Raw genomic sequence first — 26,480 nt, 5'->3', positions numbered from 1 at the left:
CATTTAGGAGTTAAATCACTTTGTTTCTGTTTATGCAGCCATAGCCACACCTCCCCTGGCTATGATTGACAGAGCCTGCATGAAAAAAATAACTGGTTTCACTTTCAAACAGATGTAATTTACCTTAAATAATTGTAACTCAATCTCTAAATTGAACTTTAATCACATACAGGAAGCTCTTGCAGGGTCTAGCAAGCTATTACCATAGCAGGGGATAAGAAAATCTTAATTAAACAGAACTTGCAATAAAGAAAGCCTAAATAGGGCTCTCTTTACAGGAAGTGTTTATGGAAGGCTGTGCAAGTCACATGCAGGGAGGTGTGACTAGGGTTCATAAACAAAGGGATTTAACTCCTAAATGGCAGAGGATTGAGCAGTGAGGCTGCAGGGGCATGTTCTATACACCAAAACTGCTTCATTAAGCTAAAGTTGTTCAGGTGACTATAGTGTCCCTTTAAAATGGATTTAGAGGAGACTGTGTGCTAATCCGGCATATAAAGAGCTACAAACAGTGAATGCTACGCCCCCTTTAGGTCAGTTTTAGTAGAATCAGAAAGGAAAATTAGCACTCGATACACTGTGTCTCTCTAGACAAAGAAGACCCAGTTACTGTGTAATGTTTCTATTTATTTGAATCCAATTCTGGTTAGATAGTCGGACACCGGCTGCGGGGCAATGCACTGGTTGGGTGACCACATTTCAAGTCTTTCTCAGTCTGTAGGCAACTTTGTCCTACGGAGAGATAGAAATAACATGGAGGGTGTTAGTTGGTCTGTGTGCATTTTAAGGTATACATGATTTAATGGGAACATTGCAACAGCATTCTGTGTTATACATGCACACTATTAGGGCAGAGTGATTACCTAGTGGAGGTCTAGACAGACAATGACTTTTGTGTAGTAGTAGAGCTGAGACTGTCATTTGCTGTTAAAAATAAAATAAAATGAAGGACCTAGATCCCTATTGTTCCAGACGACACACATCTTTCAGTTTCACTTTGATACTTAGTAGACCTCAAAAGTCCTGGATGTTGCCCAATGATCCCGATTTTTAAGTTTGGCTCATTAATTCACAAAATCAGGGAATTGACCCCTTACCCTGTACTTAAAGCAGCACTGTCACTTTGCAAGTTTATTTTTCTGTAATTAATAATTTTTTGTCTCTTTATTTCTCCACATCTCTATATGTATTTTTTATTTTTTTTGCATTCCCCTTTCTTCATTTCTCGTTTCATTTTTTTATTCACAAGATAAGGTTGGTCTTTTTTTTTTTTTTATATAGAGGATGGTTTTGAGCAAACTCAGTCAAAGTCTAGAGGTTTAAGTAAGGTTCTATTGCCAAGGTAATCTACCCACAATCCATCAGTCATAAGAATCCCACAGAAAGGCAAACCTCAGAGATCATCGACAGAGGAAAACAAAATGGTGGCGCCCACGTGCTAAGATCAGGCGTAAAAAAAAAAGAAATATAAATAAAGGTAACTGCCAAGATACATGGGACATATAGAAAGGAAACGTGAAATAACAATGATATGACAGTGCCCTGTAATGGCGGCTGGTGTTTGGAAAGCACAGTGTGCGAATATATAATCTTCATACCATTATTCCTTTATAAACACCACAGGAACCGTCAAACAGGATGCAAAATGTTTGAATCTATCAATGTCCGCTGAGTCCACACGATCAGATTTGGCTGTAACACATGAAAACACGTGAATGAAACAGACATTATGTATAAGGGAAACTGATACATTGAAATTATATGAAGATAGAGGTTAGGTCCTTGGAATACATAACAGAAGTGACACTCACACAATAAGGTCAGAAAGATCTGATGGGAGGTGGGGCTCCCATTCCAAGCTATCAGAAGATCTTCAGTTAGTTCATAAAATCTAAATTCCATCACAGCGCCATCTAATGGAGAGAAATACAATAGCAAATGTGTGAGTCAAAACACCTTTATTTCTTCCCCTTTAAATGGACTCTTATAAATGATATAAATCATTCTCAGGTATTGTATCCTACCTGCAGTGTAGTGCAGTCTGTTCCCTTCTTTTCGGTCCACTGTGAGCGTACTATTCCTGTAATCACATTAACACATTAGGCGTGATGCTGAGCTAGGCCTCACTGTAGTTACAGTAGGGAAGAAACCAAGCCAGATTTTTCCTGTAGTGCAATGTCCACCAACACAGATATAAAACCATACAGCGCTTCTGTTCTCACACTTCAGGTGTCCATTGCTTACTATGCAAAAATGACTGTCTGGGCAAAAATGACTGTCTGGGCTGTTTTGGTCAATCACACTGCCATTTACTTGAGCTATAAGAATTAAGTTCCAGCAATTTATATTATGTAACGATAGCATGGCACCCTATATAACAATAACCAATACTAGGCACACCGTGTAAAAACAGTTCGTATCTCACCTGCCAGTGACTGTGATCTTCTCGTCTAGCACATTAAAGTGCATCTCAGGGCTTAGATCATGTTCACCTGTCATTATACTAGATGCCACGGCAACAACATTCCATTTTCCAGCAATCTGGTTTGTGAGAGAAAACGAGTCCGTCGGCGCTTTATCAGCAAACAGTAATAATACTACATATAGCATATTGTCTGTCCCTTATTGATTTAATCATGGAATAAGACCCCACAAATGCCTCAATGTTATATTATTAACAAAACCCAGCTGAAAATCCACTGGAGTCGGACAATATTTTCATCAAATTTCTACTGGATTTAATGCCAGATAAACGAGTCGGGTGCTCGAGAAAAATCCTCTGATCAAAATGTATATACGATTTTTTAAATGACTAACCCTGTTACTCATTAATTAAGAATGACATACAAGCTATTGTGTTGGTGTGTGTGTAGCCTGTGTTTTCTTTTTTCTTTTTTTTAAAGTAGAGATTTACAAAGAAACAAGACATTTAATGGTAAATATAATTTGTTTTACACTTATTAGTTTTATTGCCCCACCCTTATTATTATTGGATTAATTTTGTGTGGGGGGTGTCTACGGGCTGGGCTTGGGACCCCTGGTCAATCAGGTGGGGACTTGTGGACAACTCAGGGGGTGGACAATTCCATGCTGACCAGCCTTGTATATTTAATTAGAGCCCTAACTCCCCAGTCACTAGTCTTTTATCGCAGTCAGCAGCAACTGGCTTTGCGCTGTTTAGCAGACATGCCCCCCCATCCTCGCTCCAACACTTTTAACAGAATTTCTGGGATCGGCAGCCAAAGTCATGCGTGGATAGGGGTCCCTGGTAAACTGTCAGGGAATCCTTCCTAAGAAGTTTTTAATACATTAACAGACAATTGACAAACCCCAGAAAACCCTTTTTTTTTAAATAACTACCCCCCAAAATTTGTAAAGGGTTTGCACATGCGCAGAACTAACACCACACACACCTTCCTTGAGCAGATGATATGTGGAGCAGAGTTACCAATTTTATACAAATGATTCCTGCTTGCTTAATTAGAATAAATAAAGTTTGAGCACTGTTACACTGTAGTACATAACTTTTTCCCTCTATTTTGTGAATGGGGAGTAACTTACAGGCTGAGAGCTGATTGAAGCCTCTGGACTGAAACAAACTTTCTGGGGCAGAGCTGATGGGTGCTGGATTAAAGACGTTGGGGTTAAATATTTTGCTAATGGTTTATCCCCTTGAGTTTACCAGCAGCTGGGACCGCCTAGCACCATAGCAACTTAATTCTGATAAGCTATTATGGTGGCCAGAGTGTCCCTTTGGCAGAACAGTTTAATTTCACACATGTCGGCTATTATCATCCTTACTTCACTATAAAAGGGGTAAAACAGGCAGTAAGATCTAAGATCTATTAATTTTGTTTGTCTTGAACATTGCAACCTGAAATTGCAATTTGAAATCCTGTGATTAACGATGACCGAAGTCGAGCCCTATTTACGTTGACAACCATTTTTAAGTTCAGTAGCATTACCATCAGAAAAAGTGTCACCAGCTGATATTCAACAAAGGACTGGTTACCATACTTGTAGCTAAACACAGCCGTTATGCATTAAGCAGTAGTTACCAACAGCCCTTAGATGCTTGGAGCTAAAATTAAAAGAAAATATCAACAGGCATCCATTATATTTAATGTCAGCTCGTTAATCACATCCATATCCACTGATATTAACCATCACTTTACATTCTGTAATTTTAACGTCAAGAAAAGCACTAATTTTCCAATTCATTGCCAACTCCACCAGGACCGTAAAAGGTTAATTCAGCTCATGTGTGATCTTCTGAGCAAGTATCCCTATGCATTTCCAAATACCTGTCTTGCCAAATATCACAGGTATTTATAGAAAACTAAACCCACCACGCTTCCGGATAGGCTTTAGATTTTTGAGTACAGAATGCCCAGAGAGTTTGCAGACGCAATTTTTTTCTCTAACCAAGAAAGCCAGGAATGGTATTTTTTTTTATATTTAGTATATGTTACCAAGAGTCTTACTGATTTTGTCTGGAAACCCTGAAAACCTTAGTAACTGCTAATTATCAGATTTTAAATGTTAAAAACTGCAGCCAGAGAAACGTGGTGATCTCCAGTGATAGTGACAGCCATTTTAGCCGATCATCAAGTTGTTGCTAAATTATTGCAGTAAACACGATGATAAGCCCTAATGTTCTTGACTTTGCTATAAAGAGAAATTAATTTCTGAAATTCTCACTGCATAAATCTCTTTCCTGCTTATATTCATTAAAACCCATGAAGTCAACAGCCTCTGTGAATCAAACTCCCAGAACCCTCTGGGATTTATAGCTCATTAACGCTGAATAATCACAGATTGCTAGGCCTTCCTGTAATATATGGTGACAACATCAGCAACGAAATGAAGCGTATTTTCTATATACTTTCTATGTACACATGTATATTACCTTCTGGTCTTCCAGTATCTGTATTTCGTGTGGTAAATCTAAGCAGCCCAGTGCTGGGAAAACAAAAAACAAATGTATAATTATATGTTAAAATAAAAAAACATCAACATGAAGTCCATATATAGTCCAGTGACACCTTAGTGTTATTCGGCACTTGGCTAACCTCAGTATCACCAGTTTCCCATTTCCCTAAATGATGTAATTCCCCCATCTTTCATTGTTATTTCCACATTATTACCTTCTATCTTACTTCCTCTCCTTCCTTCATCCTCCTCTCCACCCCACTCCTCTTCCTTTATCTCTTTTCCCTTCCTCTACTTTGCTTTTCAGCATCCGTTCCCCCACCAACTTCATTAAGGGCCTGTATATTGCATCCTGTTGGCAGCCATTTTGACTCTCCCAGTACAGTCATCCTAACTCCCAAACATCCATCCCAGTACTCACAGGAGTGTTTCCTTATCACTATGTAGTTCAATTTCATGCAGAATGCATAATCAACAAACTTCTTAATGTCAACGCCCGGAACCTGGGTAGAACGACCTGTTGTAATGGAGAGAGTGTGGAGAACATCAGTGCTGTGTGTACATGAGTATAAACTCTCTGTTCATAGTCCGAGGAGAATAGCTAATTGTGCTTTGACCAAAAGAGGATAAAAATACAAAGAAATGTTTTTGAACCTAATGGCAAATGCTCAAGGGGTTGTTCAGGGGCTCACGGTTATACGTTACTAGTTTAGTGTAATAATATCATGCCCTGGTGGTTGATGGCACTGATATTTGGTCCCTGGATCCCGCAGTGTTACAATATGGTGTCTATGTTACATCGTAGTCTCTACTAAAAGCAGACCTGGGTCAAGTAGATCTGCATTCCCCAATATTTTCATCATATTACCAGGGGTGGAAACCATTAGCCATGGTGAAAGGAGAAGGATGAAATACTTTTACTTACAGAATAGGAAAACCATTCCATCTGGGTTGTTATGGGATAGGGTGGAGAACATGATACAGTCTGCGCTCACACGGTACATGGTGGATCTGAGCGATGTGCTTCTATCTGGAGTGGAGAAGGAGTTATGTTTGCAAACACATGCAGTGATCAACCATGGAGATATGCGTCCTACTATACGTACAGCAACCCACAGCGTGCAATGAGTTTGGAAATCCACATTCAGGATTATTTACTAAAGTGAGTAATTCAAAGGGAATTTCAAATTTAAGATCGAGTAGCCAAACTGAAAGCATGACTGACTTGGAGAATGCAACTATTTTAATCTTAAATTTAAAATTCACCTTGAAGGTTATTCACTAAACTGTGAATTTTGGGGGAATTCAAAGTGAATTGTAAAGGAAATCGGTCACTTCCCAGGGTTTTTAATATTATGTTTCCTTATAGAAACATAGACCGTGACGGCAGATAAGAGCAATGTCTTATTCAGTGAGGTGAAATTGAAAGAAGTGACAGAATCCCCTTTATATCTGAGGCTGAAATAACCAAATTGGAAAATCATCAGCTACGAGATCAGTTTGGCGATTGTGGCCAAACATTTAAAATTCTCTCTGAATTTCAGACTATATATACTTCAGCAAATAATAAAAAGAAATTAAATAACAATTAGTGAAAAAAGAGTAATTGGGACAGCGGTGGGCGGCACAATTTAAAGAAAGGAGTGGAGAGAGGAATTTTGGGTAACGTGAGGATTCACAGTAATTTCAAAAATAATTACAAATTTAAGGACAACATAGCCGACCTAGAAACATTCTCTAAGTCAGTTATCCGTCCAGCTCAGCTACGTAAACCTTAAATGTGAAATTCACTTTGAATTCTCAGTTTGGTGAATAACCCTCTGTGCATAAAAAGCTGTTCTACAATCAGCAGGTCCAACAGTCCATTGGTTTCCATGGTGATTGCTAAATATTTAGAATTTTGTTCTGGTGGGTGAATTAGTGAATCCATTCACTAGGAAGGAGTAAAACATAAAAAGACAGAATCAATAACAATGTCTAAATATTTCAAGGAGCAAAGTACCGGTATTAAAAACTATTCAAAAAGTTACATGGTCACCATTGACCCATTTGGCTCCCTACAAGACTAGGGATTTCTAAGGATTAGAATTTACCTTTAAATGTTACCAAACCGTTGGTGTCTTCCAGTTCAATATTATCCCTCCCCATCCGGAATAAGGACCCTTCACTGAAATACATAGATCATATTATTATGACCCAGCAGAGGAAGGGCAATTAGAGAAGCCCTACTCAAGTTTAAGCAGCTTTTTCACAATCTTTGACACTTACTTTATGGATACATAGGACATGTGTGGTCTACCATTCTCAAAGTCTATTTCCATCCATGCGTAATCGAGCAAAACATCAGAGAGAGTAGGATCTTTCTTCTCATAGGCGGAAATGGTCAGACTCCATTTACCTATGGACTGTAAGGGGAAGGTCTTGGTTATAGTGAGATATAAGCCTTCTCATTGGCTGAAACATTATATTTTTTACTCCAGGAAAGAGTGAGGAATGCAATTCTAACACCACTTTCATCAGCAGATTATATATATGCATTTCAGATGTGCTAAATATTCAGTTCGTCAGAAAATACATTTTGGATTTAGATGAACCAAATTTGTTCATTGGACAATTCGGTTCAACTAAATTTTGTCCAATAAGTTTTGTTTGTTGTTTGATTCGGACAGATCCAATTATGTGTTATCTTGTTTTTCTTAATTTTGATCTGTTTATTAGATAGTCCCCTAATTTGGTAACTGTGGGATTGCCATGTTTAAGGATACCAACTTAGTAAATGTTTAGAAGATATTTTCCTTATGGAATCCTTAAATATGGCAAGTCCACGTAAGGATACCAACTTAGGGTGCTGAAAGAGCAAAATTAAACATATTCCTTTTCTTAATTTTGATCTTTCAGTATCCAGAGTCAAGAAATATTAAATGGAAGTACTGCATTCATCATCTGATTTGGGACTTGTTTGATTTGCTCATCTGGCGGTTTGGCCATTCGTTAGTCAGACAAACCACTGAATTGGCCAATTTTCAACCGAATCCCAATTTCGTCTGAATCTGAATCCATAAGTCTAATATATTTATTTATTTTTTTCTTATTTTAAAAATTGGTTACTTGCTGTTTGAAGCATTATCAGATGATAGTTGAGATATTCACCTCTTTCAGGATCACTGGCAATAATTGATCGAAGACTTTGGTACAAGCTTCTTTTTCTGAAATACAGAATTCTAGGTGTGAGATAAGGGTTGAGGTTAAATTAAACTTTCAGGGTTGTTTACTAAATGAGGAGTTGAGGATTGTTGGGAATTCAACGTGAATTTCAATGTTTAGCTCAACTGAAAGCATCTGACTGAATTTTTGTCTGAATTTGGCTAATTTGGACAAGTTTGAAATTCACGTTAAATTCTCTTTGGATTTTCGACAATTCTCCGTTTAGTAAATAACCCTGTTTGTCTCTCCCTGGATCTGCCTAAAACACTCCCCAGCTACCTAGTAAGAAAGTAATGATGTAACTCTACCTGCCTTAAATAGATATTACACCTACTATTTAATTGCATCCTCCTTTTCGAGTAACCTGTTTCGATTCCTGCACCAGTAATGATGCAATTTAAGAAGAATACACAATAAGATCACTCAATCAGTAGAAACTTCCACGGAATCAGGAAATAGCAACAAAAAAAAAAACACAATGTCCCCATCTTTTAGGCAAGGTTTTAAATATATATATATATGATATTTGTTAATCAAAGTTCGTTAAAGAGCAATGAGTGAAAAAGGACCAAGCAATGGGTATGGAAATGGTAGGAGAGTTTTAATGAAGAATGAACAAAAATCACAACTTTTAACGTACAACAATCTGCAATAATTCATGCCATATAGACAGGGAACTCACTTTACTCAAGTCTAGAACCAGTTAGACGGATTGGCAGCTGGTATTAAGTTTATACAGTATTTTTACTTGTGATATAGTATTGGCGAGGTATGTATGGTCAGATGTTTATCCAAAATAGGCTTCACATGGACTGCAAGACAGGGTCGGGTGATAGAGGGGAGGAAGGGAGGTGGGGGGAGAGAATAGATATCAAAGAAAGAAAGAGAAAACAAAAAAACAGACAGATAGATATACAATACTTACCATTTTCGGGTATTTTGCTGCCAGGAATATGATAAATATGATTTGTTTCAAAGCACTGCGCCTGCCTCTCGAATTTCTCCAGCACTGACTGTTTAGCTTTAGATGACTTAGCTAATAAAAAATAAATAAAAGAATAAAATAAAATAAAAGCAATGACATATTTTTAAATCGCACGTTTTGGTTTAAGGACATATCAATCCTTTAAACATGTTACTTTAATGAAAGTATCAGAGGAATCAAAGGAATCTGGGGGTCTGGTTCGCTTGCCAATCTCATGGTCAGTTCCAGTATACGGTGGCCGCTGGTCCACAAATATATTTAGAGCAAATTTCATATATTTCTAAACCATTAAATCATGTCACGGTCATCATGCAGCTGTACTGAAAAGCCCTCTGGCATGGATTTGGCTGGTAGTGTCCAGTGCAGCCATTGGTTACCACTAGGATTCAGACTCAAGAAAGCATGGTGATGAAAAACGTTGTATCTAGGTTCCGACCTAAACTAAATGTCACAGCCAGGACCCTGGCACATAGGTGACAACAGCCCCAGTTTGGTTCAGGACAGTCCTGATAATGGGACGTATGTTTTTACTATTGGTTGGTTGTCATTTCAAACAGTTGATCTGTAACCTGTTTTTGTTACGCAATTTGTAGTTGCACCAATAATGCTCACTTACAGGAGGAACCGGATCTAATGACACTGCCATTCTCATGGTGGATGGTTTGGTAGCATTGTATTTTTATGCCCACTTTGACCATATAAATTATGCAACAGAATTAAAGACATATATTCATTGCCAGTATGTCATCGATATTCTGTCCAAATACCTTCATCTTTTTAGTGTAATTTATTCACAATCCCTTTTATGTGCCATGTGGATGATGTAATTATATATATATGCACAAATAATATACCCTATAAGGAAAGCCGTTTATATGACCTCGGACCACACTTACATGCCAGGAAAAGCGTTCGAAAATCCTTAGACCTGACTCCAACAACCAATAAACCTTCCTCAGTCTTATATGTTGATATTGAAACATCAGCTGTTAAACGACAAATAAAATAATTAGACACTGGAAAGGCATTACAAAAGACAGAGGCCAGGAAAATATAATATAAAGAAGCAATGGAATGTAAGAAACTTTTATTTCACAGACACCGAATGTCACAGCGAAGGTGATCGGCACAAACGTTAACTCATTGTTTTGAATAAAATCACTATATATCAGTTGTATGATATATACATTATGTCCTCCCACTCTCTGCATTATAGTTACCATATGTCAGTTATATAATATATATGTATCATTTACTGTGATTACACCTGTCAATCAATCTCTCCTCTGATTACATTGCACTTTACCTTTTGCGTACGTTGTTATCCCTCACATACGTCAGCCGTATAAAGGAAAACTGTTATAATTTCTTATGTAACTTTTAAGTGGCTCTGGATATGTGAGTGAGACCATTACTTACTGCATTATAATTTAATGTTAACAATATTACCCTATGTCTTTCTTTTTTGTTTTAACATTTTAGATTGACTGACAAAGTTTGGGTAAAGTTGTTTTATTCTGAGTGCTCTCACCAATTTTGTATATTTTTTTTGTATCACTTGTTGTATTTGTGGCGGTGTGGCCCACAGAGGTGATTGTAGCACCATTTTATTTTAGGGATCTTTACTCATCTTTTGTTGTTTATATTAATTTAAAATAGTTTACATGTTTTATGGCCTTGGTGTGTATTTTTTGTTTACAAAAAGGGCTAAAGATGGCTGCTCCCATGAAACAACGTTAACCCGTGAGGTGTACTAAAAAGAGCTATTAACTGATATTTATATTATTACAAAATAATCAACAATATATATCACATTCAATCTTTTATTTTCTGTAAAAATTAAAAATGATGACAGCTTTCCTTTAAGGCCCTTATCATAGCATGTTTCTGGATGTCTTTGAAATTATTTAAATTTTTTTGTGTGGTTACGGACATGTTTTGTTTACCCATTCGTTATATAGCGCTGCAGATTATATTTGTTCTTTAATAATAATAATATTAATAATAATAATCTGAATACCCAATTCTATTCATACATGATCTAAACTTGGGGATCTTAATCTTTTTTTTTTTTATATTTTAGAACAATGTTTTCCGACAGCTGCTCCCGTGACTGAAGTTGATCTGCCAGTAGTCCTTCCTGACTGGCTGGGCTATAAACCTTCGGGGGCAACCCAGGATGTAGTGAGGGAGTGGCTTAAAGAAGAACAATGGCCGCCTCCGTCCGCAATAATTAATACTCACAGTCTTTCTCTCCTTTGGTGTATTTCTTTTCAGACAGGTGAGTACCTCCTGGCCTGCGGTTTACAAACAGAGAATGACATAAAAGTTGGGCATCAGCAACCGTACGATAATGAGAAAAGAGAAATGATTTAATAAATGTTAGTTACGTAGCAGTGCTCCTGTAAGGAACGGTCTGTACTGGGCTAGAATGAATATCGATATAACATAATGTCATAAAAATACTATTCCTAGCTTATTGCAGTGTGTGGAGGTTGTGCATCTTGGGAAAGTTTAAAACTGTATTTTATGGGCGCGCTGTTCTTTAATCTGTATTTTATATAAATTTTGGTCTCTACTGCAGCACCACTGCTGATAAATGCATGTTTCGGGTGTGCCCCTTTTTTTCTAATGCCAGGATGTTAGCAAAATAAATTGAAATTTGCCTGTCCTGTTACCTGAGAGCCATGAGGTGTGTCCTGCTACATGACAACCAAGAAGCCTGTCCTGTTACCTGAGATCCATGAGTTTTCTCCTGTTACTTGACAACCAAGAAGCCTGTCCTGTTACCTGAGAGCCATGTGACTTGCCCTCTTACTTATTAACCCAAAAACCTCTCCTGTTATCTGAGAACCCATAGGCCTGTCTGTTTACCTGAGAAAACAGAGGCTTTGCCTGTTACCTGAGAAGTCAGGGGCCTGTCCTGTTACCTAAGAATGCAGAGCCCTGTCCTGTTACCTGATTAAACAGAGGCTTTTCCTGTTACCTGAGAAGTCAGGGGCCTGCCCTGTTACCTGAGAATGCGGAGCCCTGTCCTGTTACCTGATTAAACAGAGGCTTTTCCTGTTACCTGAGAAGTCAGGGGCCTGTCCTGTTACCTGAGAATGCAGAGCCCTGTCCTGTTACCTGAGAATGCAGAGCCCTGTCCTGTTACCTGATTAAACAGAGGCTTTTCCTGTTACCTGAAAATTCAGGGGCCTGTCCTGTTACCTGAGAATGCAGAGCCCTGTCCTGTTATTACTTGTTTTTATGAACTAGATTTCATTGTTTTCCCCTTTATATTGGATTTTAGCCAGCTTACTGCATCCTGTCTGAGACCTTTCCCAACTCTAACATAGATATTGACCAGCTTGACCCAAATTCTGAGATGTGAGAAGCAAATTTCACCTACATGGTGGATGATTACGTCATATTCCTGTTTATTCCACATAATCTCACCCAGACAGCGTACACCGAACAAACCAGATAGAGTACACAAATCCAGAGTACACCAAACCAGACAGCGCACACCAAACCAGATAGAGTACACAAATCCAGAGTACACCAAACCAGAAAGCGCACACCAAACCAGATATAGTACACAAATCCAGAGTACACCAAACCAGAAAGCGCACACCAAACCAGATATAGTACACAAATCCAGAGTACACCAAACCAGATAGAGTACACAAATCCAGAGTACACCAAACCAGACAGTGCACACCAAACCAGATAGAGTACACCAAACCAGACAGCGCACACCAAACCAGATAGAGTACACAAATCCAGAGTACACCAAACCAGACAGCGCACACCAAACCAGATAGAGTACACAAATCCAGAGTACACCAAACCAGAAAGCGCACACCAAACCAGATATAGTACACAAATCCAGAGTACACCAAACCAGACAGCGCACAGCAAACCAGATAGAGTACACAAATCCAGAGTACACCAAACCAGACAGAGTACACCAAACCAGACAGCGCACACCAAACCAGATAGAGTACACAAATCCAGAGTACACCAAACCAGATAGAGTACACAAATCCAGAGTACACCAAACCAGATAGAGTACACAAATCCAGAGTACACCAAACCAGATAGAGTACACAAATCCAGAGTACACCAAACCAGATAGAGTACACAAATCCAGAGTACACCAAACCAGATAGAGTACACAAATCCAGAGTACACCAAACCAGATAGAGTACACAAATCCAGAGTACACCAAACCAGATAGAGTACACCAAACCAGATAGAGTACACCAAACCAGATAGAGTACACAAATCCAGAGTACACCAAACCAGACAGCACGCAACCAAACCAGATAGAGTACACAAATCCAGAGTACATCAAACCAGACAGCGCACACCAAACCAGATAGAGTACACAAATCCAGAGTACACCAAACCAGACAGTGCATACCAAACCAGATAGAGTACACAAATCCAGAGTACACCAAACCAGACAGCGCACACCAAACCAGATAGAGTACACAAATCCAGAGTACACCAAACCAGACAGCACACACCAAACCAGATAGAGTACACAAATCCAGAGTACACCAAACCAGATAGAGTACACAAATCCAGAGTACACCAAACCAGACAGCGCACACCAAACCAGATATAGTACACAAATCCAGAGTAAACCAAACCAGACAGCGCACACCAAACCAGATATAGTACACAAATCCAGAGTACACCAAACCAGATAGAGTACACAAATCCAGAGTACACCAAACCAGACAGCGCACACCAAACCAGATATAGTACACAAATCCAGAGTACACCAAACCAGACAGAGTACACAAATCCAGACAGTGGCGTACACGCAAACTATGGGGCCCCGGTGCGAAAATGATCTGTGGGTCCCCCCCTCCTTATCCCCCCCCCCGACAGACACACACACACATACATAGAGAGAGAGACACACACACACACATAGACACATACACACAGACACATACATGCATAAAAACAGACAGGCACACATAAATACATACAGACAGACACAGACAGACACATACATACAGACCGACACACATACATACAAACAGACAGGCACACATACAGACAGACAGACACACACATACAGACAGACAGGCACACATACAGAAAGACACACATACAGACAGACAGGCACACATACAGACATCCACACAAAGACACATACATAAAAAAACAGACAGGTACACATACATACAGACAGACACTTACAGCCAGACAGACACACACACATACAGATATACTCACATACAAACAGACACACACACACACACACACACACAAGACACACATACATACATACATACATACAAACAGACAAGCACACACACACACATACATACATACAGAGTACACCAAACCAGACAGCATACACCAATCCAGGCACAGAACACTAATCTAGACTATGTACACAATTCACAATATTGATTTTGATTCATGTATACACAAACACACAGGTTTTGGAGAGATGGAGATAACTTACAGAGTCAGGATTTCAAGAACACTATACACGTCTCCCGTCTTGCTGATTTCCAGCTTTCCTTCATACAGGATCCTCTTTAGATAATTGATATCAACAATGCTGGAAGATTTTGCAACCAGCCCCCATGTGGCTTTATCCTGGAAAAGAAGGAGTTTAAAAGTAACCCCAACTGACGGCAGAATCAATAATTAAATCTTGTCCCTTACAAAGTCGGTTCTTCCATACCTAAGTGACAGGTTAGAAGTGAGACGTGAAATGCGTAGGAGGAATACAATATGTGACCTTTAACAATTCTCACCGTCCTTCTAATAGTGACAGTGATTTAGAATACACAGAAGGGAAAGATCATTATTTTTTCCTATAAGCATATAGAGGAACTGATGTGTCATTTAATAGATACAAACCACAATGTCATCCAAATGCGTTGAGTGTTCAAAGAGTCCGTGGCATTCCAGAGCTAAAATGGAGAAAAGGGATTAGCGTCAGAAATGCCTTTATTACCGGCCGATATACTCAATAAACTGTCAATGTGCAATGAGTAGGGATAACTGATCACCGATGAGGGTTCTAACCACTTTGTGGCTTTTTTTTTCGGATTAAGTTTGAATATAGGAAAAACAATTTCTGTACGATATGTGGCAAAGAATGAAAGAAAGTGTGAAGGTCGCACGGCATTGATACTCGTTTAATGGCTCCCCAATGTGTTAATATTGCCCTGTTGCATATGGTGGATGATCTATATAATAACAAAATGCCGTACCATAATTCACACCAATCTCAAACTCCCTCAGGAAGACAAGTTTTTTGCAGTTGCTCCATTTTTTAAAATGTTCGACCTCGGACTCTGGCAGGGATGTCCCTCGGCCTAAAACACAGAAATTGGTTAGAAAAGCTTAGCAATCAGGTTCACTAACAGGGTTATTCACAAAAGTGAGAATTCAAAATGAATTGAAAATTTAGGGTCAAAATAACTGAACCAGAAAAAAATCCCCTAAGTCAGAAGTGCTTCTAGTTTGGCTTCTACCGGAGATGTCACACTTTACTGAATAGTTTAGCTAGTTTCCAGCGTTACTTTTTATTACACATTAGAATGTGTTTATCCTGGGTTCTTAACACAGTTTAGTGATTATACAGAGAGTCAGCAATGAATATATTAAAGCAAAACACTTCTTCCCATAAGTCAGTTTAATGCAAATAGATAATAAAAATAATATTTCAACTATAGCGAGCTATAGTAAGTTTGAATTAGCACTAAATATTTGTCTACGTATTAGCCGGGAGACGGCCATCTTGGAATTGTAACACATTTTTAAAAGTGCAGCAGCAAGTTTATTCCCATGAACCCTTGTTACAAAGGGTTTTATGTTGTGTACATGTACCATGGAAGAACAAGGATTTATTGGAAACATTCCAGGTACTCCCTAGTCTGATAAGAGCTCACTGCAGTTTTTGAAAATTCCTGGGATTTACAGCAAACACTGGAACTTCGAAGGTGAGTATCTTTTTTTTTTTATTTGTTTTCGTTTGATAACGCATTATTATTTTTATAATGCAGTAAGAAGAATGCTGAACTCAGGCCGCTGATGTTCGCTAACATGCTCTTTAGTAATACTTACTGTATAAAAAAGCCACTTTAGTTTCATTATCCAAATCCTGGATTGCTATCAAACTTTCTGGATTGGATTGCCAAAATTTTAAAGTATAAACTTCTCCTGCAGAGAGAAAGTTACAGATAAATCAGTTAATGGCAGGTGCATTATTTACGTGAAGATAAATGCTTTGTCGGTGGCGTCCCACCCATGCAGTAACCAGTTATATGCTTGATGTGTGTGTTCTCTGCTTTATCATGAATACTGCCCAGATAATCGAAGTCACTGAGCAGGAAAAGTAGAATTTTTTTTTTTTTTTTTTGGCGATTTTTGCAGAAAAGCTACCATATCAATTGTCCACAATCATTTTTAGTGAAATCCCAGTATGCTATTGTTTTTCTATTTTTACGTTAAATATATTTATTTACACATTAAAGGGCTACTCCAACCAAAAACCTATATTTTAATTTCTGAGATTGACTCCCCCCCTCAAAAAAAAAAAAAAGAAAGAAAAAAAAAGAAAAATTTAAATTTCTCCCTGCAGCTCGATCCTCTTTGCCTGATGTCACTCCCCCTCGCTGGAGACGGAGAGAGGGCATCGAGGACAGACTGGGGGTAGGATGGAGGGGAAGGTCGTGGTACCATTGTGTGTGCTGGAATCAGATGCCAATTTTGCAGATAATTGAGAATAGCCAGCTTTGAACTTTGTTCTGGGCTGGCTAATAGCGTTGCTAGCGGTAGAGTTACATCGCTGGTAGCTTAGGGGTTAATCTCTGTGTGCGCAGCGTTTCAAAGCGAAATGCTGCACATACAGACTCCAGGCAACGTGACCCTTTCAAGTCTTTATAGTCCTGACTTTCTTTACATCGTAATTAGAATATGCTCCTTTCTTTTTCATATCTTTAATTGTAATGTGTGTTAATATGACACAAAGTGCAAATTATTACACAATTAATAATAAAAATAAAATTAATTAATTTCTTACCTTCGGTTGATCTAACCATATAAGATAAGGATAATTTCTGATCATCTATTCTCCTGTTTCTGGTGGTCTCCAATTCTAAATTGTAGATCCTGAAATGAAAAAATGAAGAATTAGTAAAGATCCAGTAATGCAATATACAGTGGGGATACAGGCGCTGTCACTCCTTGCAGAATGTGTCGTATGAGATTTCTATATGCTCACTGTGTATTTTATAATAGGACTTGAGATATTTTGTATAAATCCTGGGTTTATCTCATAGTGACACCCAGTGGTTATTGCTTGCATTGCAGATGTTATAGTCCATTGTCCTGCAGGGTCTCAAGAGTAAATGGGAACTTTTTGATGAGCTTGAACTTTTCAGTTAGAATTGCAACACTTTACACTGATGCCAATCACTTCTCAGTTAAAGGGACACTGTAGGCACCCAGACCACTTCAGCTCATTGAAGTGTTCTGGGTGTTGTGTCCCCTTTGTACCTAGTGCTGCAATGTAAAACATTGCCGTTCCAGAAAACTGCAATGTTTACATTGCAGCTCTAAGTCTGCCCTCAGACTAGAGGGCATCCAGGGCCGGACTGGCCCACCGGGACACCGGGAAATTTCCCGGTGGGCCGGCACACTAGGTGGCCGGTGCGCGGCCGCCTAGTGTGCACCAGCCCGGGCCGCAATTACAGGGTGACCGGCAGGAGGGGATGCGCTCCCCTCCTGCCGGTCACAGAATGTAGCGTGGCCGGGCTGGCAGACCGGGTAGTGGCAGTGGCACTGGGCCAGCCTCTTCTCCTGGGGGGCCCCCCGAGGCTGGCCCTGCTTACACCCGGCGGGCAGGCAGGCAGGCTGGCCGGTGCGCGAGGGAGCACTCTCCCCTGAGTGCTTCCTCTTCAGCTCCCTCGCGCACCGCACTGATACCGGAGCCGGAAGATGATGTCATCTTCCGGCGCCGGTATCAGTACGCGGCGCGCGAGGGAGCTGAAGAGGAAGCACTCAGGGGAGAGTGCTCCCTCGCGCACCGGCCAGCCTGCCTGCCCGCCGGGTGACCGGCCCCCCTGGAGCCCAGCAGCCCCACTGGACCCCAGGGAATCCCCTCAGCACTCCAAAAGGTAAGGAGGCTGGGGGGATTAAATAAAAAAAAAATGTGTTAGTGTGTGTTAGTGTTACTGTGAGTGTTAGTGTGTGTGTGTTAGTGTTACTGTGAGTGTTAGTGTGTGTGTGTGTGTTAGTGTTACTGTGAGTGTTAGTGTGTGTGTGTGTGTGTGTTAGTGTTACTGTGAGTGTTAATGTTACTGTGAGTGTTAGTGTGTGTGTGTGTTAGTGTTACTGTGAGTGTTAGTGTGTGTGTTAGTGTTACTCTGAATGTTAGTGTTAGTGTGTTAGTGTTACTGTGAGTGTTAGTGTGTTAGTGTTACTGTGAGTGTTAGTGTGTGTGTTACAGTGTGTGTTAGTGTTACTGTGAGTGTTACTATGAGTGTTAGTGTCAGTGAGTGTGTGTCTGCTAGTGAGTGTCAGTGAGTCTGTTACTGAGTGTGTTTGTGTTAGTGAGTCTGTTTGATGTCTGTTAGTGAGTGTGTGTTTGTCAGTGAGAGTGTATGTTTTGTAAGTGAGTGTGTATGTATGCCTGTCGCTGAGTGTGTCTCTGTCAGTAAATGTGTGTGTCTGTTAGCTAGTGTGTATGCGTCTGTTCGTGAGAGTGTGTGTGTGTCTTCAGCACTTACCTTTCTCCAGCGCCGGACTCCCTTGGCGCTGGGGATCCCTCCGCCGCTCAGCTCCGAATGCGCATGCACAGCAAGAGCCGTGCGCGCATTCAAACCGCCCATAGGAAAGCATCACTCAATGCTTTCCTATGGACGTTCAGTGTCTTAGAATCGCGGAAGCTCCTCTAGCGGCTGTCAGTGAGAGAGCCGCTAGAGGCTGGATTAACCCTCAGTGAAACATAGCAGTTTCTCTGAAACTGCTATGCTTTTAGCTGCAGGGTTAAAACTAGAGGGACCTGACACCCAGACCACTTCATTGAGCTGATGTGATCTGGGTGTCTGTAGTGGTCCTTTAACCCCTTAAGGACATGTCATGATTCCCTTTTATTACAGAAGTTTGGTCCTTAAGGGGTTAAGTGTGTGTGCATCTGCATGCACTGGTGTACATACCGCGGTCGCAGGGGTCGCAACCCCTGCGACCAGGTGCCCGCCGCCATGTGTTGCGGCCCCGGCCTGCGCAGAGTAAGCGTGCGGGGAGGGGCCCAGGGATCAATTTTCGCACCAGGGCCCCATAGGTCTTGTGTATGCCACTGGGTAGGGGAGCTTCTGTTCCCCTACCCGGTCTGAAAGGAACCTGCAAGCGAGAACGCTCCTCCCGCGAGCAGGCAGGTTGGAGCGTTGCCGTGCGTTACCATGGCAATGCTCCGACCTGCCTGCCGTTCTCGCGGGAGAAGAGCGAAGTCAGCCTGCAGCCAGAGGAGCTGCAGGCTGAACAGCACGTACCACCACTGTACCACCAGGGATTGAAAAGTTCCCCCTCTCCCCTGGGCCCTGACCAAAGGTAAAGGGGGAGGGGATTAAAAAAAGTTTTTTTTATATAAATATATCAATGCTATAACCCCCCCCATACACACACTACACTCCTCCCCCCCACTAACAGCACCCCTCCACACACACAGAACCCCCCCCCCCCACACACACAGAACACCTTCACGCACACAGAACTCCTTCATGCACGCAGAACCCCTCCACACATAAAAAGCACCCCTTCACGCACACAGCACCCCTTCACGCACACAGCACCCCTCCATGCACAAACGATTTCTTTCATGTTTGAGTGCTAGTTTTCAATTTTTTTCCCGCTTCCATTTCTGCGCACTATGCTGGCGCGATGCATTACGGGGCTGGTATGGAATTTTTTTCCAGGGCTGCTTTTCATTCCCAGTCCGGCCCTGAGGGCATCCGTAATCTAAGCAGACTTTGGTCCGTCATCTGACGCTGGACGTCATCACGCTCTGCATGAGGACCACCAGCGTCAGATTTTTCCCCATAGGAAAGCATTGATTCAATGCTTTCCTATGGGGAGGTCTAATGTGTGTGTGGCATTTGCCGCGTATGCGCATTAGACCCCGCTCAGCGCGGGACAGAGGAGGGGGCGCAAGGGAGGGGGGTTGGCAGAGGGATCGGTAGTGCCAGGAATACAGCTTTGTATTCCTGGCACAACAGTATACCTTTAAACTGCTAATTCAGCTGTTTGCATCCAGATTGTAAATTTCCACGATAATGGGGTACTTGTGTGTCAAATTCCTGGCTTATCTCTTAGTTATATTGTACTGAGCAATTTTACTTGTACCAATCGTACCCCATGACATCGCTACGGACTATGATGGTGCTTTATAAATAAAGAATGATAAAGAGGAGGAACCAAGTTGAGTATTTCAAAATCTTACTAAATACCAAAATATTGTCTGGTAATATAATACATAAATACAATAATCTGCAACATTTGTCAGTTGTGCTGCAATCATTGGGTGTAAGAGAGAGAGCTAGCATATACAAAGCAATGTCAATAATTAAATTGTGCAATATAAGAATACCAGTTCTTAGCTGAGCTTGATGGGAGTTGTAGGTTGCTCACGGCAGTGTAATTAGTTTTCATACTATATTTGAAAGGAAATGTATTTCTCTATGTAATACTTGTGGCAGCAGAATTATGCAAAAACTGTGTATTTTCCGGTCATTAAATCCATAAAAGGGACACTATAGCCACCAGAACAACTATAGCTTAATGTATTGGTTCTGATGAGTATAACCATTCCCTGCAGGCATTTTCATGTAAACACAGCCTTTTCAGAGAAAAGGCAGTGTTTACATTGCCCCCTAGGGATACCACCATTGGCCACTCCACAGATAGGTGCCTCCTAGGGCAGTGCTGCACAGTGTGCAGAACTAATGTTCAGTGTCTCTACACTTTGCACGCTTTGATTCAAAGCATCTCTACGAGGAGGTGCTGATTGGCCAAGTCAACCCCGCCCCCTCCAGCCTCCTCCATATGGCAAAGCATTGGATTGGCTAAAATCATAAATTCTGATGATGTCAGCAAGGAGGTGGATAGTGGGTGGGGCCAGCGCTGTGCAGGTCCACACGGCGGTGAAAATAAGATTAGCTTTATTAACTTTTAAGGGGGAACAAGACACCAAAATTGTGTTTTTTTAACACTATAGTGTCAGGAATACATGTTTAAGTTCCTGACCCTATAGTGTTCCTTTCAGACAAATATTTTATTTTTTAAAAATCGAATGGATCTAGATATTGCTTTCTGGGTGCTTTTTTGAGATCCAGTTTCTATTGAGACATAGTCACTATTGGATAGAATATTATCGCTTTTCGAAAAATCGCTTTTCATTGCACTGCAATGATCGACTTCTATGGTTCAAAACCATTTATCACAGCATAATCCTCGATTAATGGCCTTGAAAATACTGACTGCTAAAAGCTGTGGGTAATGAATTTTCTTTACTATTTGCCCGCTGGCAGTACTAGGAAATAGTTAAAAAAATATCTGTGGGGGTCAATATGACTCCAACATTAGTATAAGGGAGGCTTTAAGCCTCCCCTGTGCCCCACTTGCTGTGACTGGGGGCATGTTTGCTAAACAGTGAGCAGCCACTGGCGACTGGAGTAGAACAACTGGGGCTCTAATTTTTATAAAGCAAGGGAACCTCATGTGCTCCCAGCCCCCACCCATAGGTGGAAGGCAGGGGGAATAAATGTTACAATGCCCCACATTCACTGGTGGCAAGTGGGGAGTCTAACAATAATAATAATAAATGGGCAAGGCTAGGCAGACATTAGGTCCCCCCGGGTTTATACAACGTAGAGGCTAAATCTGCTGACCATGAGTTGGGCACATGGGGACACTTAGTCCCTCAGCTTTAATATTTATATTAACAGCCCCACCACTTGGCACTCGGGGACAGGAGAGAGGGGGGGAATGGTCTGTCTACCCCCGTTCATTAAACCTAATACCCTAAGACCCACGCTTCTTTTATTGATAGCACCTCTCATTGATCATGGGTGGGTGCACTGGGGGACACTAAGTCCCACCTCTTATTTTAATGATAGAACACACCAGCTGACCCCTTTATTTTTTTTAAATCATAGGAGGAGGGGTCTTCTGACCTCAACTGTTCTTTTAACTAAAGCCCGGTTGCTAATTTTATTATAGTGAGCAGCCGTTGTGGACATGCCACCACTTGTGGCAAGGTTTAAAATCTCCGTTATACTGACTTGGAGAACACATTGACCCCTATGGGCTTTTATTGAATTTCTTTAACGTGGTTAGTTATTAAAAAGGCCAGTAAATCTGCATCCGAGTCACATTTCTCATAGGATTTGTCTCAAACAGCCGACCCGTTTATTCGATTCGGCTGATTTCAAATCAAGCCATAATTCGATAAATGTCGGCCGAATGTCGGCCGAACACCGTGGGTAATTTTCTACTGAGCTTTGCTGATAATTTTGAATCAAGGCTATTGTTACAAATGCCACTCATATTGTTTGGTTTGAAAGTAATTGTGCTCTTTTATATATTTTGTAAGAACTTGTCAGCTAGTTATTGCTCTCAGTAATAAAATCCTGCCAGTAATGTTTAACTTGGTCAACTTGGTCACCATTAGCGTGTGCCACACCACGAACATATTCAATTCAAGGATGTGATAAATTGAATGCAATTTAAAAAAATCATTTTTAATAAACGTGGCAATTAATCACAATTAGTAAGGCTAGAGTTATGCATATTTCTCTAGTAAGGAATCAAATAAATGTGAGATTTTTACTTGCTGTCTGTTAAATTATTACATTGTTATTAAATTGTTTGTATGTTTTATATTCTTGTCTCCAAAGATGTGGAAGGTCAACCCATATAAATGTTGGCAAAACATCTAGAATGTTACCAATAATTTATATATATGCTACAGAAATTACTATATCGGGCGTGCACAAAAAGGTAGGTCCCCAGATGCTGTAGAACTACAACTCCCATGATGCTTTGCATGAATTTAGAATGTCTTTCGAATGACAAAGGATCATGGAAGCTCTAGTTTTAAAGCATCTGGGGGATCTACCTTTTTTGGCACCCCCAAACTATAGAATGGCAGCGCCATCAAGTGGTCACTAGCGACTGGAGGATGTGTATATGTGCATATTCAGAAAGCCTATTCACTGTGATGGTGATATAATATGATCCTATAATGTTTGTGATTGTGCCACCTTGTGGTTATGGTGCGTACTACATGAGATTACTCCTATTGCCATTGCATGTGAAGTGGCCATTCAATAAATAATAGCCATTGGGTTTCAACAGACATTACATGCAATTGGGACACCTAGTGGACATTACGCATATTGCAGGAAGTATATCTCTGGCCATTGTTTTATAGTAGCCCTATTATTTATTATTATTATTACTGGTATTCATATAGCACCCACATTTTCCATAGCGCTTTACAATATTATCAAAGGGGGAGATTTAACAATAAATGAGACAATTACAAAAACTTACAGGAACAATAGGTTGAAGAGGGCCCTGCTCAAACAAGCTTACATTAAGTACAGTATACCAGCTGTAATTTCCTGAATTCATTGGTTGTGATGGTGGCGCACTGTGGTATATCGCTGGCAGTATGTTTATCTGGTTAGTACCTGTGATGATGTCGCTGTGTGGTTATTACATACATTACTGACACTAGTTTGGTTACATTTTGTGTAACCATGACACTCACGGATTGCTGGACGTTATATTTGCTTCAGTCTCAGTGACAGATACTTCTGCATACAGATAATTTATTACATTCACCGATTCAGCTTCTTTGAAGGCAGCAATAACCTTTACATTCCACAGACCGTTTACCTGTCAATAGACATGACAATCATTACCTCGGTTTTCCTTGCAGATCATCACTGATTCTAATTTCCCATCATCATTCACAACAACAAAAAAGCCTGTAACTAACACTATGTCAAGACAATGGTGGACAATCTACATGTAGAGGAGTTTAAACTTGTCTGATGCCCAGTCACTGATCGTCTGATTTATTTCATTGTTTAGTTATTTAGTTGTTTATGTAACATTGACTACGGAGTGTCGTTCGTTCTCTGTCTTTAATGATAATCACTGAGTCAACGGGAATATTATATAAATTAACGTTTCACATAAAACATTAAAATCAAAATATGATATAAATGATTAAATCATATATAATTGTAGAACTAGACACTAAGACTTGGCTGATATATTAACGCAGCACTAATTAACATATTTATTTAACACCATTAACAATTACATCAGTTTTATTTTTACTTCCCACAATGCTCCATTGGCACATGCAGCCTAGAAAAAGGTGAATAGGGTTAGAGTTTGATAAAGACCAGGTTAAAGTCAGGGCTATGGTCAGAGAAGAACTGGATAACATGGACAAACACGAACGGAGCTGTATGTCTAATGGACAAGCACTAATTAGACGAGGACATATGTGTCAGCTGGGAAGGTGGAGGAGGGAATCTAGGACAGGGATGCCCAAAAGGTAGGTCCCCAGATGTTGTAGAACTACAACTCCGATAATGCACTGTGTGCCTTTAGAATGCTTTAGAAAAACAATGCCTCATGAAATCTGTAGTTTTAAAACATCGGGGGATCTACTTTTTTGGGCACCCCTGGTCTATGAAATCCTTTGCTAAACTCATGTATTCAGAGGTTTTAATGAATCTGCTTCCAGATATGAGAATATATTTGGAGGCCAGGAGAATGTAAGGCTTTAAAAAAAGGGGTCAACAGATAGAAAGCCAGTTGGGTTTTGCAAGGGAGGAGCTGAGGCATTCAGAGGAGGATCCATAGAGTATTGTGGAATGAAACATGGCTAAGAGTGGCCAAGCTTCTTAAATATTATTGAAAAATCTGCCCAATCACCATTTCCTAGGACATATCGAGATATCGAATGGGTGGAAGCGGCAAATTGAACTAACAAAAGATATTCAGGTCTAAAAGAGTAAAGGGGAATGAAATAGGAGTCCTGCATTGTGAGCTAAGTGCTTGCAGGAGGCAGAATCAGAATAGAGAAAGAAATAGCAGAGAATGTTAAGGGGTAGTGGGGTAGCCTTGGCTGTTCTTATTCTCAGAAAACATAAAGATATTTGGGAGAAGATGCCAGGGAGGCAGGAGGACATATAGGAGGGGAGATCTTGCGTGGAGAATCAAGAAAGATCTGGATGTCATCTACAAAGTCATTGAATTTATGAGCAAGTAGTGAGACAGAGATCTGGACTTTAATAGTTTTAAATTGGCTTTTCAAATGATTTAATCTTTTTGGATAACATTTTCAAATCATTTATCAACAAAAATTTACATAGATTTTTATTATAACTTCTGTATATAAATTATTTGAAAAGTTTATCAAAAAATATTAAATGGAGGTCCGAGTGTCAGTGCAGAGAGAGAAGAACTGGATAACGTGGACAAACAAGGGCTGAGTTGTACGTCTAATGGACGATCAACGTGCAGAGTGGGTGAGTTATTAATAGAAGCTGTGAAGAAACACAAAACTAGTGCCAGGTGAGGACAGAACCGGTTCTATCAAGGATATAGAAAATCAGGTTAACGGTAATGTGATCCAGTGTATCAAATTGGGAATGTTGTGGCCGAGTTAATAAATTATATAATGTGAACATTACATAGGATAAAGGCCGCATTGAATAGTGGGGAGCACAGAATGGGACAGGATTCATTTAAGGAGAACATGCAAGAAGCCTGGAGAAGTAGGGAATAAAGGAAATTAATCTGTAATACTCGTATACATCTCCCCAGTATTTACTGACTGACCTCTATCCTACCCTATAATTCTCTTCTATCTTCCAACTCACCATTTCCTTCTCATTTATATCTCTCCCTTACACCTCTCTTCTAGATCACCTCTGATCCTTATGACATCACCTTCACACTTTTATCTCACATCCCCCCTTCCTGTACCCCACTCACATGCAATTTCTCCTCTAACCCACCTCTCTCAACTACCTTCTCAACCACTATTGCCCTCCGGTCTCCTTTACACTGTCTCATTCTGCCTTTTTTCTCCCACTTCCATTGTGCTCCTCTTTAAAAATCTGTATTAACATTCACTAAGTGCTCCGTAATTCTTCTAGCTTTTCTCACCTTTGTCAAGTCAGTTGGAATATCATATCCTTCATTGCAATCCGTGGGGCTTCCATAGAGAGAAGCAAAGAAAAAGGACAGTGACAGCCAGAAAAATAAAGTCCTCATGGTGTTGTGTAACAGTGACAATGGTGACCGG

At 40.3% G+C, this 26,480-nt stretch overlaps 1 protein-coding gene across 1 annotated transcript; it reads right to left on the bottom strand.

Annotated features, from left to right (window-relative positions):
- Positions 1 to 460: 460 nt before the first annotated feature.
- On the bottom strand, positions 461 to 26,480 carry LOC134573494 (uncharacterized). Its single transcript, XM_063433261.1, has 21 exons — positions 26,342 to 26,480; positions 23,919 to 24,046; positions 17,169 to 17,257; positions 16,211 to 16,306; positions 15,355 to 15,459; positions 14,999 to 15,051; positions 14,595 to 14,731; positions 11,366 to 11,418; positions 10,018 to 10,107; positions 9,062 to 9,172; positions 8,083 to 8,138; positions 7,201 to 7,337; positions 7,026 to 7,099; positions 5,858 to 5,962; positions 5,354 to 5,449; positions 4,910 to 4,962; positions 2,426 to 2,541; positions 2,025 to 2,080; positions 1,812 to 1,913; positions 1,599 to 1,692; positions 461 to 732 (listed from the first exon to the last, which is right to left on the bottom strand). The coding sequence occupies exons 1-20, from the start codon at positions 26,447 to 26,449 to the stop codon at positions 1,601 to 1,603; spliced, it is 1,857 nt and encodes a 618-aa protein (XP_063289331.1). The 5' UTR covers positions 26,450 to 26,480; the 3' UTR covers positions 461 to 732; positions 1,599 to 1,600.

The sequence above is a fragment of the Pelobates fuscus genome, chromosome 9 (assembly GCF_036172605.1).
Source record: "Pelobates fuscus isolate aPelFus1 chromosome 9, aPelFus1.pri, whole genome shotgun sequence".
NCBI lineage: Eukaryota > Metazoa > Chordata > Amphibia > Anura > Pelobatidae > Pelobates > Pelobates fuscus.
This window is presented reverse-complemented; position numbering and strand designations above follow the sequence as displayed.

Excerpts from the sequence above, each read along its gene's own strand:
- LOC134573494 (XM_063433261.1), bottom strand. The coding sequence starts at position 26,449 with ATGAGGACTTTATTTTTCTGGCTGTCACTGTCCTTTTTCTTTGCTTCT. Across the intron at positions 10,108-11,365 it reads CACCAAAGGAGAGAAAGACT|CTGATGTTTCAATATCAACA; the intron begins GTGAGTATTAAT and ends GTCGTTTAACAG. Across the intron at positions 1,693-1,811 it reads GATCTTTCTGACCTTATTGT|CCAAATCTGATCGTGTGGAC; the intron begins GTGAGTGTCACT and ends CATGTGTTACAG.